Consider the following 17,065-nt stretch of genomic DNA (forward strand, 5'->3'; position numbering starts at 1 on the left):
CTCCTTGGAGTAGTTCTACTCTGCCCAGTAGAGTCGCTATGGGTTGGAATCCCCTCGCCCACAATGGGTTTGGTTTCCCAGGCTGTAAATCTTTAGGGAAGCCAACTGCCACCTCTTCTCCCACAGAGCGCCAGGTAGGTTTGAACTGCTGACTTTTGGGTTATCAGCCTAGCACTTAACCCCTGCACCACCAGGGCTCCTTCTATTTGTGTAGGATAACAATAATCCTAACCAAAGCAGGAAGAATGATAATATGATTGATATCTGCTAGTCACTGCACAGAGGAGCCTAGGTCGCGCAGTGGTTAAGCCCTTGGCTGATAACGGAAAGATCAGCATTTGGAACTCATCAGCAGCTCTTCGGGATAAAGAGGTGGCAGTCTGCTTCTGGAAAGATTTACGGCCTGGGAAATCCTATCGGGCAGTTCTAGTCTTTCCCGCAGGGTCACTATGAGTCGGAATCGACCCCATGGCAATAGATTTAGTTTGGGTTTAATCCTTGCACACCCAGACATCTAATCTGTTCTGCTTTGTTTGACCTCATGGTCCATAGTTCTTAAACTGTAGAGGAAGGACGAAAATTTGGGCCATGTTAGGGACAGTGATACTTCAAAGGTTAAAAGAACCAAGACTTGGATCTAAAAGGGAGTAGTGGAATAGGAAAGAATGTGGTTGCGACTTAGAAACCACCTAAGGCCTCCTCAGTTTAGCATTTGTCATCTCCTTCTTGACTGATGATGGTGATCTTCTCCATTGCTTTTTTCCACAGATGTAGTCGGCTCACTTCCTGTGTAATCCATCCAGCAAAGTCCATGTGTACAGTCATCGACTATGTTGTTGGAAAAAAAGTATTTCTGTTGAATAAGTTCTCCGTCTTGCAGAATTCTATTATGCAACCTTCAAGCTCACTTCTGTGGCCTAGGCAGTATTTTCTAATCACTGATTCTTCTTTGTTTCAAACTTTCACATTCCAATCACCAGTAATTATCCGTGTATCTTGATTGCATGGTCTATTAATTTCAGACTGCTGTAGTTTTTAAAAATCTTCAATTTATTCATCTTTGGCATTCATGGTTGGTATACAAATTTTCATAATGGTTGCGTCGACTCATCTTCCTTGCAGTCATGAATATTAACCTATCACTGACAGTGTTGTATTTCAGGATAGATCTCAAAATGTTCTTTTAATGATGAATGGAACACCGTTCTTCAATCTATCTTTCTTGGCGTATGAAACTGTATGATTGTTGTATTTGAAATGCGGATACCAGTCTATTTCAGCTCACTAAAAGCTTAGGATACCTATCTCTAAGTATTCCATTTTACTTTTGATGACTTGCAGTTTTCCTTGATTCATACTTCATACATGCCATGTTCCAATTACTGTTAATTCTCATTTTCAGTTATGCCACATCAGCAAATGAAGGCCTCAAAGGCTTTACTCCATCCACGTCATTATGGTTGACTTTATTTTGGGGAAGCAGCTCTTCCCCAGGGTTATTTTGAATGCTATCAAACCATCTTCCAGCACTATATCAGACAATGTTCTGTTCTTATCCGTAAGAGTTTCATTGGCTAATTTTTGGAAGTAGATCACCAGCCCTTTCTTCCTAGTGTGTCTTGGTCTGGAAGCTCCACTGAAACCTGTCCACCATGGGTGACCCTGCTGATATTTGAAATACTGATGGCGTAGCTCCCAGCATCATAGCAACATGCAAGCCACCACAGTATGACAAACTGACAGATGGGTGGTGGTGTCTAAGTCTACCTTAAGTGAAGGAAGTGAGATACTAAAACGTTGCATCTAAGTAAGGATGAAATTTATAAATCTTACTAATGAAGAAAAATAAAGGTATACAAAGGCAATCTGTTTCAATAGTTTAAGAGATGTTATACAAAACATAATAAGCAATGTTTTGCAGTAAACGGCTCTATACAATTTTTTATACAAAACTTAGTGGTCCATTTGAGCACTTCCTAAAATATATGACCACTAAGGAAGAACTCGAGAAGGAAATGAAAGGTTACTGCCTGCTTTTTACTCATAAAGAGTGCAAAAATAAAGTTAAATTTTGAGTAATTCTTCATGAGATTTAGGTTATCTTGAAAAATCAAATCTGTTGCCATCAGGTTGCTTCCAACTCTTAGTGACCCTATAGGACAGAGTAGAACTGCCCCCTAGAGTTCCCAAGGCAATAAATCTTTATGGAAGCCGACTGTCACATTTTTCTCCTGTGGAGTGGCTGGTGGGTTCAAGCCTCTGACCTTTAGGTTAGCAGCCAAGCGTTTAACCACTGCATCAACAAAATATATCAAGTGATTTTTCACAAATAACTTTCTAGGGTAGAGAAGAGAGCAATTTTCATTAAAACAGGCAAATATGACTTTGCACCTTACTCTGAGAAGAAGTGTCAGTGACGTGTTTTTAGAAGTATGATGCCTATGAGTATGAAGGTGTTAGAAAAGATCGTCAACATGTGGAAATCCATATAAACATACGGATACAAAGTCTCCTAGTGGTTCTGTGAGCATTAGGATTTTCATTGGTTATTAACGCTGGAAGCTACTCTAACTGCATTAAAAATGATATTTGTCCTGTTATCCCAGTTCTTTTTACATGGATTCAAACCCACATCAGTGGGTATTTCCTCAACATTTGGAAACTACAGATACTTTTTTTTTCTTTTTTTAAAGTATTTCACCCCTCCAAGTCATGACTCTCTTTCATTTCTCTTCCGCAACAATACCCATTCCCCCTGTTATCCTGATCAATGAAATACATACACTGGTTTTTGAAAGCAACAGCTATTTTACTGCAAAGCGGAAATCGTGTGGGGTGGGGTGGGACCTAATGTTTTACTCTACTGGTAAGAACGTAGAGGAAATCAGACTCCCTGGGTTTGAACCCTGCTTCTATTTTTACAAACTTTGACAATTTACCCAACTCCTCTCTGACTAATTTCCTCATTTGTAAATGGAAATCTCAAGGTTTCCTGCCCATAGATTATTGACATCATTAAATAAGACAATGCATGTTGAGCATATTTGCCTGGCACAGAAAAAGCATTCTAGAAAAAGATGCAATGATGATGATGATGATAGACAATCTAACAGCATCGACCCAAATAAAAAAACCCATATTCTTTGAGCAGTGCTGATTCTAGGAGTATGTCCTAAGGAAATAATAAGTCAAGTGTTTAACATAGGCACAAAACTATTCGTAGCAGTGTTGATAATAACAGTAAAAACTTAGAGAGGAGTTGGTGAAATAAATTGCATCCATACTGTGGAAAACTTTGGAGAAGAAATCGTGTAAGCGCTATGAGTCTGGGCTTTGAACATAAATTTCAGTGAGATGAGGCTTCTCCTGTCTCTCTCAGAACATCCTGAGTTCTCCCCAGACCCTTGCTTTTCGTTTGTATCAGTCAGCTATTGCTCCATAACACTCTCAAAATTTCAGTGACATACAGCAGTAAGCAATTATTTCTCACTCCTACGTTTGCAGGTCAGCTGGGGCAGCTCCACTTCAGACCACAACGGCTGGGATGGCTCTGCTTCACACCATGGCTGGCTAGCCAGAGCGTGGTCTTATCATGACAATGGCAGAAGCCCAGGAGAGTGACAGATAACATGTGAATCTTCCTAAGGCCTAGGCTCAGGATTAGTACAATGTTGTTTCCACACACACATCATTAGTCAGTGAAAGTCACATGGATGAGACAAAGTCAAGGGCCAGGGAAGTACACTCAGCCCCTCATGAGTTTGTGAGGCAGTATAAGTTCTGGGAAGGGTGAGGAATTGTAGCCAATAATTTGATGTACAACACTGTTTGTCATCATTTAAAATTTTCGCCCTGTGGGTTTGCTACCCCAGTCTCTTTGCATTCACTGAATTCATTCTAGTTTCTGAGTTTTTTTTCTCTCTTAACAAAATACCTAAAAATATCCTTATACCTTTACAACTTTTCCTCAGGAGCCAACTCACTCTGGTGAGAGCTCCCCGCCTGTACTCTGAAACTCCCTTTTTAGGGACATCTTTGCCCATACACATGAGTAATTTTTCTTTTCTATATTATTTTCATAAAACAGAATTTTATTTCCCTTTAATTTCCTTGGATTTAGCTCAGAATTCATAGTCTTTCTGGGAAATGTCATTTTTTACAAAAATTGGAGGTTGGTCCTCCCTGTGTTCCTTGGAGGAATAGAGGCTGGTTTGTTTTAGGGCAACTTTTGCAGATGAATAACTAACTCCTCACATGCGCCAATAGAGGCTGGTCTGGAATCATCTGGATTCACATGACCAAGCTTGGGAGGCCTTAGCCCCCTGATTGTAAAAATGGGGATTTGCCATGTTCTAGCCCCAAGGAACAGAAGTGGTAGAGGGAGAATATAATCAGAATAGAGTGTCAATAAAACTTTAGCCCCTCCCCTGGATTCAGAAATGTACGTAATCCCCAAAATCAATGCTTCAGACTCGGGGAGATGGGTTAGGAAGCACGGGAATGGGAAGTGCGTACTTCAAGAATTGAGATGTATTTCCCAGAAAAGGAACATGATGAAAGCGGTCAGAAGAAGCAATTTCCTTCCTCTTTCTAATCTTAACTCAGAGCCCCCTGCAGAGCCCCTTCCATGTCTTGCATGTTACAGATTTCACTGTTCCCATCGGCTGTGGAGATAAGATGTGGCTTCTGACTGCTCTGCTCCTTTGGGGTAAGTTGGGCTAAGAGGGGTAGCTAGAAGGGTACAGGCTCTGCCGATAAGGATTCAAGATTTTTCTCACCTTCCTTTGGTATCCTGAGCAAGAATTTAAGATTATGGAGACAACTGTGTGTGCGCTTCCATGGTTTGTTGGTGTTTACTATATCAAGAGGGTGGGAAGGGGGACCATAAGGTAGCATTAAGCCTAGAACCCCCACGTCAATAGTCACCTTTGGGTTGTTCAGTTCTCCTGGCGCCCTGATTCTGGGAAAGGGGGATAGAGAAAAACTCAAGAGACATAAACCTGGCCCCTCTGAGTCTATATTTATCACATCTCCCCATCTCTCCCTTCTTCAGTATCTCCCACTGACCAACTAATGTCTCCGTTCTCTTGTCTCTTGCAGTTCCAGTTGATGGACAAGTGGGTGAGTGATCTGTAACTTAACTTCTCTTCCTCTGTCTCATTCCTGCTCCCAAAGGATGGGAAATGTTATCCTGAAGAAGGGAGTGTAGAGAGAGGATAGAAAGGAGAAAGATTTAGAATTTATTTTAAATCCCCTATTTCAGAGTAGAGTCCTGGGTGGTACAAATGTCTAATGCTCTCTCTGCCAACCAAAAGGTTGGAAGTTCGAGTCCACCCAGAGGAGCCTCAGGAGAAAGGCCTGGCAATCAACTTCCAAAAATATCAGCTGTTGAGAACCCTGTGATGCAGATGTTTGTTCTGACACACTTGAGTCTTCATGAGTTGGAATTGACACTATGGTAACTGGTTTATACTCAGAGTGTGATTTTGATAAACCTTGATTTTTAAGGTTTCTTTCTAAAGTTTTGTGAATGAGCCCTGACCTTTGGAAGAAATACCTTAATGTATATACAATAGTAGGGAAGGGCCAGAAACCAAAAACACAAAGGGAACTTTGCTAGGTTTCCCAACATCCCCCATCCAGTCTCCTTTAGAAGAAAGCTGAATACTTTTTCTTCTCCTCAGAGACAGCCTGGCAGGTACTGAAGGCTCCAAAGTGAAGAGCTGGAACTTTAGTTCCCAGAGCAAATACTAGTTAAGGCTTGTGTTTAACCCTCGGGGACAGTACAGCACCGAGGACAATGATCCAATCAGTTTGTCCTATCTTAAAACCTGGCTTCGTTGCCTATCAACGATGAGCCCTAAAGCAGTAATTTAAGCCTCAACAACCCTAGATCTCCAACATCCAGATGAACATTTAATAACATGAACAGAACTCTTTACAGCAGGGTCTGGACACTCTTAAAAGTCAACTTTTGTAGATTCCCACTTACCTATTTTCCAATCTAATCTAAATATATCATTTTTGTTCCCTGTTCTAGCCACAAAACCTTACCGATTCCCCAGAGCCCTTTCCTTTTAAGCCTCTTGGTCTTTTTTTAAATTCCCAAACAGACTCCACGAAGGCAGTGATCACCTTGGACCCTCCATGGGTCAATGTGTTCAACGGAGAAAGTGTAACCTTACAGTGTAAGGGGCCCGGGCAGCCTGGAGACGACTCCACCCAGTGGTTTCACAATGGCTCACTCATTCAGACCCTGACTTCCACATACAGCTTAACTGCTGCCAGCGTCAACGACAGTGGTGAATACAGGTGCCAGACAGCTCTCTCAATGCGAAGTGACCCTGTGCAGCTGGAAGTCCACACAGGTAAGTATGGGATGGAGCAGGAGGGCTGAAACCACAAGGTCTTCTTTTGTATTTTCTCCTTCCTGGGTGCTGGGTGTGTGTGTCCATTTATCTAACTACGAGTCCTAGTCTCTATGTCTTACCAGGTGAAATCAAATACCGCATCTGGGTCTTAAACTGTGTCCCAACAGCACCCCACCTGGGTAGGGTGTCTAGAGTAAAACTCAGGTGGCACAAACAGTTAAGCACTCTACTACTAGCCTAAAGGTTGGAGGTTCGAACACATGCAGTGGCTCCCTGGGAGAAAGACCTGGTGACCTTCTTCTGAAAGGTCACAGCCTCGATAACCCCATGGAACAGTTCTACTCTACACACATGGGGTCTCCATGAGACGGAATCAATGTGACGGCAACTAACAACAGCAACAACAAGAGTAAAACTCAGGCCCTAGGATTTTATCATTATTCAAAATTATCTCATTTTTTTTGTTGCTGAAAGAAGTCATGCCTGTACATAATAAATGATAATTCAGAGAAATGAACAATGGAAAGTGTCTCTGCCACTCCAAGCCCTTAATCTCGAAGTCACCTTCCACAGAAACAGAACTGTTAAATAAACATTTTTTTTTTTTTTTTAAAGGAACTGTCCCACACCTTTCTTTTATCAGTTAAAATCTCTTGGAGGTCTGTTGTCTTAGTCTGGGTTCCCTACAGGAGCAAAACCAGTGAAACATATATGAAAGTATATAAAGAGAAAATTATTTCAAAGAAATGGCTTACACAATTGGGAGGAAATGGCTCACGCACCTGTGGGTGCCCGCAAGTCCCAAATCTGTGGGTCAGGCGACAGCTGAAGACCCCTGCTGACTTCTGCGGTTGCAGGAGCTGACAAACCAAAAATCTGCAGGTGTGGCCTCTGCTGGCTCATGGGGTTGAGGGGGATGGAGAATCCCAAATCTGCAGGTCGGGTCGGGAGGCAGGCCACATCTCAAGAACCAGAGGTCAGGCAACAGGAAGAGTGCAGGGTTGAGGAAAACAAGAGTGAGCTTTGCCAGAACATCCATTTATTTACTGAAGGCAGACCACACCTGCGAGGAAACTCCCCTTTCAACTAATTGGCTGCTCACATCAGATCACAAAAAGGGGATTATATCCTGTCTGCCAAGCCACTGAGAATCATAGCCTAGCCAAGTTGATACCTAACATTAACCACCGTGTCTGTTTATATCCATGGAGAGCTACCTCATACTTTGAAAGTACGCTGTACCGTAATTGATTTGACCATTCTGCCTATTAGTCTAAGGTGCTTCCATCATTTTCCTTTTATAAACAATGCTGCAGTAAACATCTTTATACATATAGCCTGGGGCACATTTCATTGTGTATATGTAAGATCAAATTCGGGACATGGAATTATTGTGAGACCTTAAGTGTTTTAAACTTTGATGAGTAGAAGTGAAAAAAACTCAAACCCACTTAAAATCTGTAAGAAGTTTTTATTTGGTTAAGAGATGAAGATTTCAATACTCTTTAAAACAAAAGGTTTCATTATTCGGGGCAAACTATCCAAATGGATTATTTAGTTATTTGAAAAACAATGAGTTTTTGTAGTTGATAATACAAAAGCTAATCCATGTTGGAGGCAGAATTATATTTCTGAGTACTAGGTTGCTTTGGGAAATACATTTTAGCCAAAGAAATGGAAACGTCGGATGGAAGGCCATATTTTGCACCTACCAATCCTCCTTCTTCCTTTGCAACTTTCCCATTCCAATCATCAGTAATTATCAACACATCTTGATGCATGTTTGGTCAATTTCAGACTTGCAGAAGTTGGTAAAAATCTATTTTCTCATCTTTGGCTTTAGTGGCTGGTGCGTAAATTTGAATAACAGTCATATTAACTGTTCTTCCTCGTAGGTGTATAGATATTATCCTCTCACTTGACAGTGTTGTACTTTAGGATAGATCTTGAAATGTTCTTTTGACAATGAACATGACACCATTCCTCTTCAATTTGTCATTCCTGGCATAGTGGTCCATATGATTGTCTGATTCAAAATGGCTAATACCAGTCCATTTCAGCTCACTAATGCCTAGGATTTCAATCTTTATGTGTTCTGTTTCATTTCTGACAACCTCCAATTTTCCTAGATTCATGCTGCATGCATTCCATATTTCTATTATTAATGGATGTTTGCAGCTGTTTCTTCTCATTTTGAGTCATGCCATCTTAGGAAATGAAGACCCCAAAAGCTTTACTCCATCCACATCATTAAGGTCTACTCTACTTTGAGGAGGCAACTCTTCCCCAGTCGTTTCTTGAGGGCCTTTCATCCTGAGGGGCTCATCTTCCGGCCCGATATCAGACAATGTCCCATTGCTCTTCATAAGATTTGCACTGGCCAATTTTTTCAGAAGTAGACTGCAAGGTTCTTCTTCCTAGTCTGTCTTAGTCTGGAAGCTCTGCTGAAACCTGTCCACCAAGGGTGACCCTGCTGATATTTGAAATACAGGTGGCAAAGCTTCCGGTATCACAGCAACACACTAGCCACCACAGTACGACAAACTCACAGACGTGTGGTGGTCAACTTGAGTAGATGTTATAAATTCAGACCTCATGTAAAAACTGCCTAGGTTTTTTCAATTTCCTGTTTTTTCTTCAGTAACAATCCTAATCAGACAACAAGCTTCCTTGCAACTTTTTTAGGATGGCAGTTAGCGTTTTGTAGAGTTTCTAGTTCCTTTTCAATGAAGCCTCCTTGAGTCTCTAGAATAATGCCAGTGGACCATTTCTAACACACACACCTCTTTCATCACACTTGCTATTGCCAAGTGAGTGTTAGAGCCCTAGCTCCCATCTGGACTCCCCAGCCTCTGTGTCCAAAATCCTGATGGGTGAAGTACAGACTGAAGCCTTCCCAATCTGATTTAAATTTCTATCTGTATTTATGGCATATGGGAATTTCTCTTTCTTTCTTTGAGTTCATCTATACTCAATAATTCTTGGTTATATTTTATTCAGCATATCTTTCTGTGGAATTCAGGTTGCAGGAGTCAGCATTTCTATTACCTAAGTCATAAATAGTTCTAATAGTGTGAATTCAAGAGAAATTTTCCACTTTCTGCTGCAACAAAGCTACATCCAATATATCTATTAGAATTAGCATTTGAATAATGCCTTTTCAACTTATAATGTAATATTCAAAACCAAACCCTTTGCTATGGAGTTGACCCTGTAGGACAGAGTAGAACTGCTCCATAGGGTTTCCAAGGAGCAGCCAGTGGATTCAAACTGCTGACCAGTGGGCCACCAGGGCTCCAGTGCAACATTACTCTTGCCATAAAGTTGCTTTGTTCTTAAAACAATCCTATGATGTAGGTAGTAACAGAAATAACTAATTTTTTCTAGCTCTTTATGTCTGCAAAATATTTTCACTTACTTAGTCTCATTTGATGAGATGCCCTATAATACATTCCTTTGCAATAAAATATTTATATTTCTCTTAACATAGCAGGCTGTTTCACATTGCCATGTAAAAGACATCGAAAGGAACATATGATTCTCGCTACTGAAAATGTTCTTCTCTGACTTGTCCACTTAGTGACTTTTTATTCATCATTCAAAACACTGTTCTGGCAAAGAACAGTCTTTGCCTACTTCTGGGAGGAATGGGGGACGGGATGTGAAGCAAAGATATCTATGTGTTTGGGCAGTATAGTCTTTGAGCACTCCTTGGTTGGGATAGGAACAAGGGAAGGGAAAAGTATTAGCTATATTTAGATGCACCATGGCAGCATCCACGATTGTAAAAATTATGCTACAAATGGCCCTGGAGTATTGAAATCCATTCTTAGATAAGTCCTGGAGGAGAAAAAGCACTGCTGTCTCTTCTCTTCCTTTGTCCTCTAAGAAACTTATTTTATTTAGCCAAGCCAACTGCCCTTGGGGAAGGAAAAAGTAGAGGAGGCATTTTTGGTTTTACGTAGAGACTTACATCAAAAGGGAGGGTCCATTTGACCTGGAGCTTGTTTTCACTAAGCGTATCACCTATCTGCATATATCTGAGTTTTCCTATCAATTTAGTAGGGTATACACATCTGGATATGTTTGCAATTCTGTATGTGTGTCTTAGTATGCGTGGCCCCATTAACAAGTTTGTCAGGAGTTAGAGTATATTAGTTTCTTCCACCAACTTAGCTTAAAACAACATACATTTATTATCTCACAGTTTCCATGGGTCGGGAGTCCAGGCATAGCCCAACTGGGTGCTCTGCTCAAGGTTTCACAAGGCTGCAATCAAGGTGTTGACTGGCCTGTGTTCCTTTCTGGAGTTCTTCCAAGCTCATGTGGCCAGTGACAAAATTTAGTTCCTTTCAGTTGAAGGACTAAAGTCCCCACTTTCTTGCTGGCTGTTAGCCAGGGACTATTCTCAGATCCTAGAGACCCTGATAGTTCCTTGACACATGGCTGTCTTACAAGCCTTCCCACAACATGGCAGCTCACCTCTTTGAAGCCAACAGGAGACTCTCTCAGTCTAATCGGCTGAGACAGAGTCTTATATAGCACAATCATGGAAGTAACATCCCATCACCTTTGTCATATTCTGTTGGCTAAAAGCAAGTCATAGGTTCCACCCATATTCAAGGGAATCATACAAGAGCATGATTCATTGGGGTCACCTTAGAATTCTGCTTACCACATAAACTGTTGTTGTTCTAGCCAACTTATAAGATCTGGAAAGGGATGAAAAAAAGGGGTCGTGTGCTGGCTGCTGGTGAAAGATTACTTTTCTCCCCAACAAAGCCAAAGCTTTTTGAGGAATGAGACACAGGCCTTAGAGTCAGCAGAGCTCTGCAGCTAGAATGTTGGGAGAAGAAAAAAATAAAGGCTCTGGGGCAAGCGTTGGGATACTTGTATCTTCTCCACTGTCTGCATCCATTTCGGGTCTGCATTTTTTCAGGTTGGCTGCTACTACAGGTCTCTAGCCGAGTCTTCACTGAAGGAGAACCTCTGGCCTTGAGGTGTCACGGATGGAGGAATAAGCCAGTGAACAATGTGGTTTTCTATCAAAATAAAAAAGGCTTTAATTTTTCTCATGGCACTTCTGAATTCAACATTCCGAAAACCAACATGAGTCACAATGGTATCTATCACTGCTCAGGAAAAGGAGAGCAAAGCACCATGTACACATCAGCAGGAGTATCTATCACTGTGAAAGGTATGGCATCTTAGTGGTCATAGAGCTATAATTATAAGGACTACAGGCATTATCATAAATCATCTAAAATCATCGCTTCAATATACAAGTAAAGAAACAAAGCTCCAGAGAGATAAACTAACTTACTGAAGGCCACATAATAACCAGAGTGACTGGGCCAAGCCCAAAACTGAGGTTTTCTGGGTTCTAGTCCATCGCTCCTTCCAACATACTGCAGTACCTGACCTGTAATCCCGGGAGTCAGTATTGAGGCCAAGGCAATGTGAGGATTCATCTCATCAGTTTTATTTTAGTTGCAAAGAATAAGACTCATTCAAGGTAGCTAGGAGGGTTATTAGAAAGTAACCCAATAAAACCTTATGAAAGTTTCACAGAGCTAGAAACTAGGAAAACATTAGGAACTGCGTATACTTTTTGTCTATCTGTCAGGGACAATATGGCCTCTCTGGTTCCGCTTCTCTCTGAGCATCTGATAACTTAGCAGCTTCCTCTGTGCCAGTTTGCACATGGTCTCAGACCTCTCTCTTTCGTGGTCTCTCCTCCTATACTTACCAACCATTAGCAGCTTTTTTTTTTTTTTTTTAATCCCTTAGCTAACTCTTGTGGGAAAGAAATTATTGTCCCAGGTAATCTTTTAAGCCAGGATCACAAGTAATAAGTTATGAACTGGCTAGCGAATGAGTCAGTGTCCACTCTGGTTGACCACTGCCAGAAGGGCAGGATCATGTGACGTATACCATGGCCGTTTAGGGAAGTATGAGCTGTGTAGAGGTTTTTTCCACAATAGGGTGTGAGCAATTATGGCGAATGTAATTATGTCTATAGGAAACCCCAAGAAATGCATCTTTGCCAGAAGTGGGAAAAATGTCTTATAGATGTCTTCTTGTCCCCTGTCAACTTTCTCTTTAGACCTGTTTCCACCCCCAGTGCTGACAGCAACCTTATCCTCCCTGTTAGAGGGGAATCCAGTAAACCTGAGCTGTGAAATAAAGTTGCCCCCACAGATGCCTGGTTTGCAGCTTTACTTCTCCTTCTACATGGGCAACAAGATCTTGAAGGGCAGGAAGACATCCTCTAAATACCAGATACTAACTGCTAAAAGAGAAGATTCCGGGTCATACTGGTGCGAGGTGGCCACAGAAGATGGAAATATTGTTAAGCGCAGCCCTGAGATGGAGCTTCAGGTGTTTGGTGAGTGAGAATTATTAAGAACAGACTGACACAGGAGAAGCTGCTCCCTTTTCTTTCATGATACTGAGATTTGCTCAAGGGGATTTCTTGGCCCAGCATGGAAGAAGAAGGCTCTTCAGAAAAGCCCATGAATGGGCCTTTCTACCCTTGATTTAGAACTTCACTCTTTTTCTCATAAACTTCATTACATTTCCTTTCTTTTGTTTTACTTTTATTCCTCTATTTCCTTTCTCCCCTCCTTCCATCCTTTCTTCCTTGTCTTCTTTTTTATTTTCTATCTCTTCACTCTCTGTCTCTATTGTTCTCTTCTTTCCTCTGTCTCTCCCTGTCCCTCACCAACAATATACTGTGTTCCTCCTGTGTATTGTCATCGGTCTGGGGGTATAAGGACACTGGGGTGCAGTCCTTGCTTTAAGGAGCCTACGTGGGGCGTTGATGAGCTAGCGACTTTGTGGGTAGCACATTCCCACCTGCTCAAGTGTCTATTTTTAACAAAGGTGAAGAGATTGTGAGTTCCAGAACAAAAGAAAAAGAAAAATTGTTCAAAGAGTTCCAACTCAGCTCAAGCATTTAATGGCATAAGGATAGCAGTTGTCTCTGAAACTAGGGAGAATGTCTACTGACTGGCCCTGGCAATTAAGTTCTTGCAAGGAGCCTGCCCTCTTGTCTAAACACTTTATAGCCCAGTTGGAGCTGCCTCCTTTCTGCCCCATGAAATTAACAGCCCCTCCATTTGAATCAGGCGTATCAGAAAGTCTCAGTCAACCTTCTCTTCCAAATATATCTCAGCAGGACCCCCCTGGTTTCTAAGTAGTATCGCTTATCTTTGTCTTTCTTTGTTTCAGGCCCGCAGCCACCAATTCATGCCTGGTTTCATGGCTTTGTCAGTGTGGCAGTGGGAGTAACATTCTTGGTGAACACTGTTCTCTGTGTGAAAATACAGAAGGACCTCCGAAGGAAGAGAAAGTGGGATTTATAAATCTCTTTGGCTTTTGGGTATGGGAGTAAGGCAGCTTCTTACCTTCAAAAAGAGAGCTATCTAGAGGAAGAGCTGAAGTGTCAGGAACAAGAAGAAGGACGGCTATGAGAAAGGAGAGACCAGAAGCCCCAGGAGAGAGCAGCAAAGCAGCAGCTCATTGGGTGGCCATAGATCTGGACAGTCTGATACCCCTTCCTCTCTGTGTAAGCACCAGGGCACAAGCATCCAAAAGTTGAAAGACACTAGAACTATGGGTCCCATGGCATCTGATTAACTCTTAAATAAATCAAATAAATGAACCAGCTTCAACTGAGATAAACCTGGTGATCAGGAATGATTTGAGGTGAGATCTATCTGAAAGAAATTTGTAAAACTTGGAAGTCAAGTCTAGCTTGATTATCCTAATAGGTAGCTTAAGAAGTAGTATATTTTTAGGGACAGGGTAAAAAGGTAAGTGTGTGCAAATGTCCAAGAGATAAGGACTGAATTAAAGAGAGAATGAATATAAGGCAGACCAGAGGGAATAGTATAGACCAAAAAGAAGGAAAGGAAATATAACTTGAGATTGACTTCTGAGAGTCTGTATGAGTGAGAAACCTCACGCTTTTGGCCTCAGGCTGGTCATTTCTTTGCTTTTTGCTTTTAGCCACTCACAGGGAATGCTTCCATACCTCTTACAGACAGACAGACAGACACAAAGTAGTATCGCACAGTGAGAAACGGAGGTGCATCGTTCTCTCCCTTTCATTTAAAGCGGCCTCAAAACCTCTCTGTACCCAGAGGCACCAGAGGTCCTGACTGTCCCAGTCCCCTGCCCTATAGGAAAGCAGAATGTAACTGCTGGTTTCTTTAATAAATTAAACCCAGATCGCCAAGCCTGGCGCTGCAAAGAGAAACTTCAAGCAGGGAGGGGCAGAGATGTCAGAAAGCTGCAGCTCTTGCTTCCAGAGATTTACTTTCCTCTTCGGGGTTTCTGGATGATTACTAACTAGCTTCAAGACACACTGATTCCTCACTCTGCCTCTAACTGGAAGACAAATATTTTCCTTGCTACTCCGTAACACAACTGAGATGAAACTGACATACATGACTAAGACTGTACTAAAAGCTTAGGAAAAACCAAAAGGGGTATAACCAAACCTAGCAATAGGATTCTGGGTTATTTGGCTTACAAAATGTAGCTTATCTGTCAAACGAGGATGCCTCCTGGCCTAGCCCCTGTCTTGGCTTCATATGGCAGAGCTCACCTTTAACAACCATCACCTAGAACACCCCCAAGCAACTTGGGACTTGAAATAGATGCAAGAACACCTGAGCCCACTCCTTCCCTAATCTGTGGACAATGAGAATGTTCTTCTCCCCTTCACCTTCAGAAAAAAACTATAATGATCATCACTGCAGTAGGAGGACAACAACTCCAACATTTGTATCAAAAGAAATGGCCACATATAATAGCAGGGGTTATCAATCACACAGGATGTTTGGTCTCGTGGCCTGGGTGGGTAGGGAAACAATGAGAACTGAAGTCCCAGAGGAAAGAGACATAAAGACTCTCCATAGAGGACTCTAGCTTGAAGAATATGAAACCGAAGCAGGAAGCGGCATCTACACTCAGAGGACAGACCTCTGCTACCCTCAGAGAGCAGGCAGAATTTCAGGGAAGGGGCTGTCTGGGGACAGGAGGAAGGGCAGACATGGAAATAGAGCACCTGGGGCACTTAGGACTAGAATAAGGCCAGCCGTTGCTAAGGCAGGAAACCCTGGTGGCGTGGTAGTTAAGAGCTATGGCTGCTAACCGAAAGGTTGGTAGTTCAAACCCACCAGGTGCTCCCTGGAAGCCCTATGGGGCTGTTCTTCTCTGAGCTATAGGGTCACTGTGAGTTGGAATTGACTGGATGGCAACAGGTTTGTTTGTTCTTTTGGGTTGCTAAAACATTGCGAAGTGCTTATGAAGTGCTTTCTCCTTCCTTCCCCTTTTGTGCTTCCTCTACAGGTTTTCCCATGCTTCTATCTTTGTCACAGGGAGCCCTGGTGACAGTTGGTACCCACCCAGTGGCTTCTCAGGAGAAAGACCTGGCAATCTGCTCCCATAAAGATTACAAAACAACAACAAACCCGTTGCCCTCGAGTCAATTCCAACTCATAATGACCCTATAGGACAGAGTAGAACTGCCCATAGTTTCCAAAGAGCACCTTGTGGATTCAAACTGCTGGCCTTTTGTTTAGCAGCTGTAGCTCTCAACGGCTTTGCAACCAGGGTTTCCCCATAAATGTTACAGCCTAGAAAACCGTAAGCGGCAATTCTGTTCTATCACATCGGATTGCTTTGAGTCGAAATTGACTTGACTGCACCTAACAGCAGCAACGGAAACCTTGGTGTCATGGCAGTTAAGAGCTATAGCTTGCTAACCATAAAGGCTGACAGTTCAAATCCACCAGCACTCCCTGGAAACCCTACGGGGCAGTTTTACCCTGTACTGTAGGGTTGCTACGAGTCAGAACTGACTCGATGGCAACGGTTTTGTTAACAACAACAACATCTTTGTCTCAATTATTTCTTTTATGTACTTAATGATTAAATAATTGATTTTTTGAAATCAATTTGTTAACTGACACTTTGCAGGTTGTCTACACTTATTTCTGGCTTATAGCTATGCCAGGAATAGGTTCATGGGCTCCCCAAACCTGCCTGTTCGCCAAGCCTCAGAGCTAAGTCTAGTCAAGGCCTGGTGGCATCTCATACTTCCTCCAGGTGGGTGCCCAGCCCTCCAACGTCCATACAGTGGAGTTAGGTGCCCTCTCCCTGGCACTCACCCATATTAGCTAAAGGCTCATTTCTCTTTATTTTTTACTACATCCTGTACTGAAAGAGAAACCCTGGTGGCATAGTGGTTAAGAGCTAAGGCTGCTAACCCAAAGGTTGGCAGTTTGAATCCACCAGGTGCTCCCTGGAAACCCTATGGGGCAGTTCTAGTCTGTCCTATAGGGTCACTATGAGTCGGAATTCACTTGATGGCAACAGGTTTGGTTTTTTGGTTTGTACTGGAAGCACACACTGGCATCACTTGACTCTGTTGCGGAAAGAGACCCAAAGGACCTTGCGTCCCTTCTTTGCACTGCCAACCCCCACCTTTAGGGAAAGCCTGTATGTGTGGGGCGAGGAAGGGGGGAGGCGTGGTGGCTAACTCCATCTGGGGACAGGGAAACCGTGGGAAGGAAGTGGAAAGTTCTCTAAGTTCTAGAGACAAATAAACAGTTACAGGGAAACTTTACCTTACAGTCTCATTTTGGGGGATCCTAAATCCACTTTGTTTCAGACATAAAGAC

The 17,065-nt window shown here is 42.4% G+C and overlaps 2 protein-coding genes across 2 annotated transcripts in view; one reads left to right on the plus strand and one right to left on the minus strand.

The window, feature by feature from the left end:
- Positions 1–7,204, minus strand: part of LOC126073532 (myomegalin-like) — a 64,727-nt gene extending 57,523 nt beyond the window's left edge. The window contains exon 1 of the mRNA XM_049880299.1: positions 7,154–7,204. The gene's annotated coding sequence lies outside the window, so the exon portion shown is untranslated. The remainder of the gene's footprint in view (positions 1–7,153) is intronic.
- LOC126073530 (high affinity immunoglobulin gamma Fc receptor I-like) overlaps positions 1–14,047 on the plus strand; it is a 43,919-nt gene extending 29,872 nt beyond the window's left edge. The window contains exons 2-7 of the mRNA XM_049880291.1: positions 4,646–4,708; positions 5,101–5,121; positions 6,114–6,368; positions 11,311–11,568; positions 12,478–12,759; positions 13,605–14,047. Of these exons, the coding sequence (XP_049736248.1) occupies positions 4,646–4,708; positions 5,101–5,121; positions 6,114–6,368; positions 11,311–11,568; positions 12,478–12,759; positions 13,605–13,738 (1,013 nt within the window). The 3' untranslated portion in view covers positions 13,739–14,047. The remainder of the gene's footprint in view (positions 1–4,645; positions 4,709–5,100; positions 5,122–6,113; positions 6,369–11,310; positions 11,569–12,477; positions 12,760–13,604) is intronic.
- Positions 14,048–17,065: the final 3,018 nt, after the last annotated feature.

Source organism: Elephas maximus, chromosome 3, assembly GCF_024166365.1.
Source record: "Elephas maximus indicus isolate mEleMax1 chromosome 3, mEleMax1 primary haplotype, whole genome shotgun sequence".
Lineage (NCBI taxonomy): Eukaryota > Metazoa > Chordata > Mammalia > Proboscidea > Elephantidae > Elephas > Elephas maximus.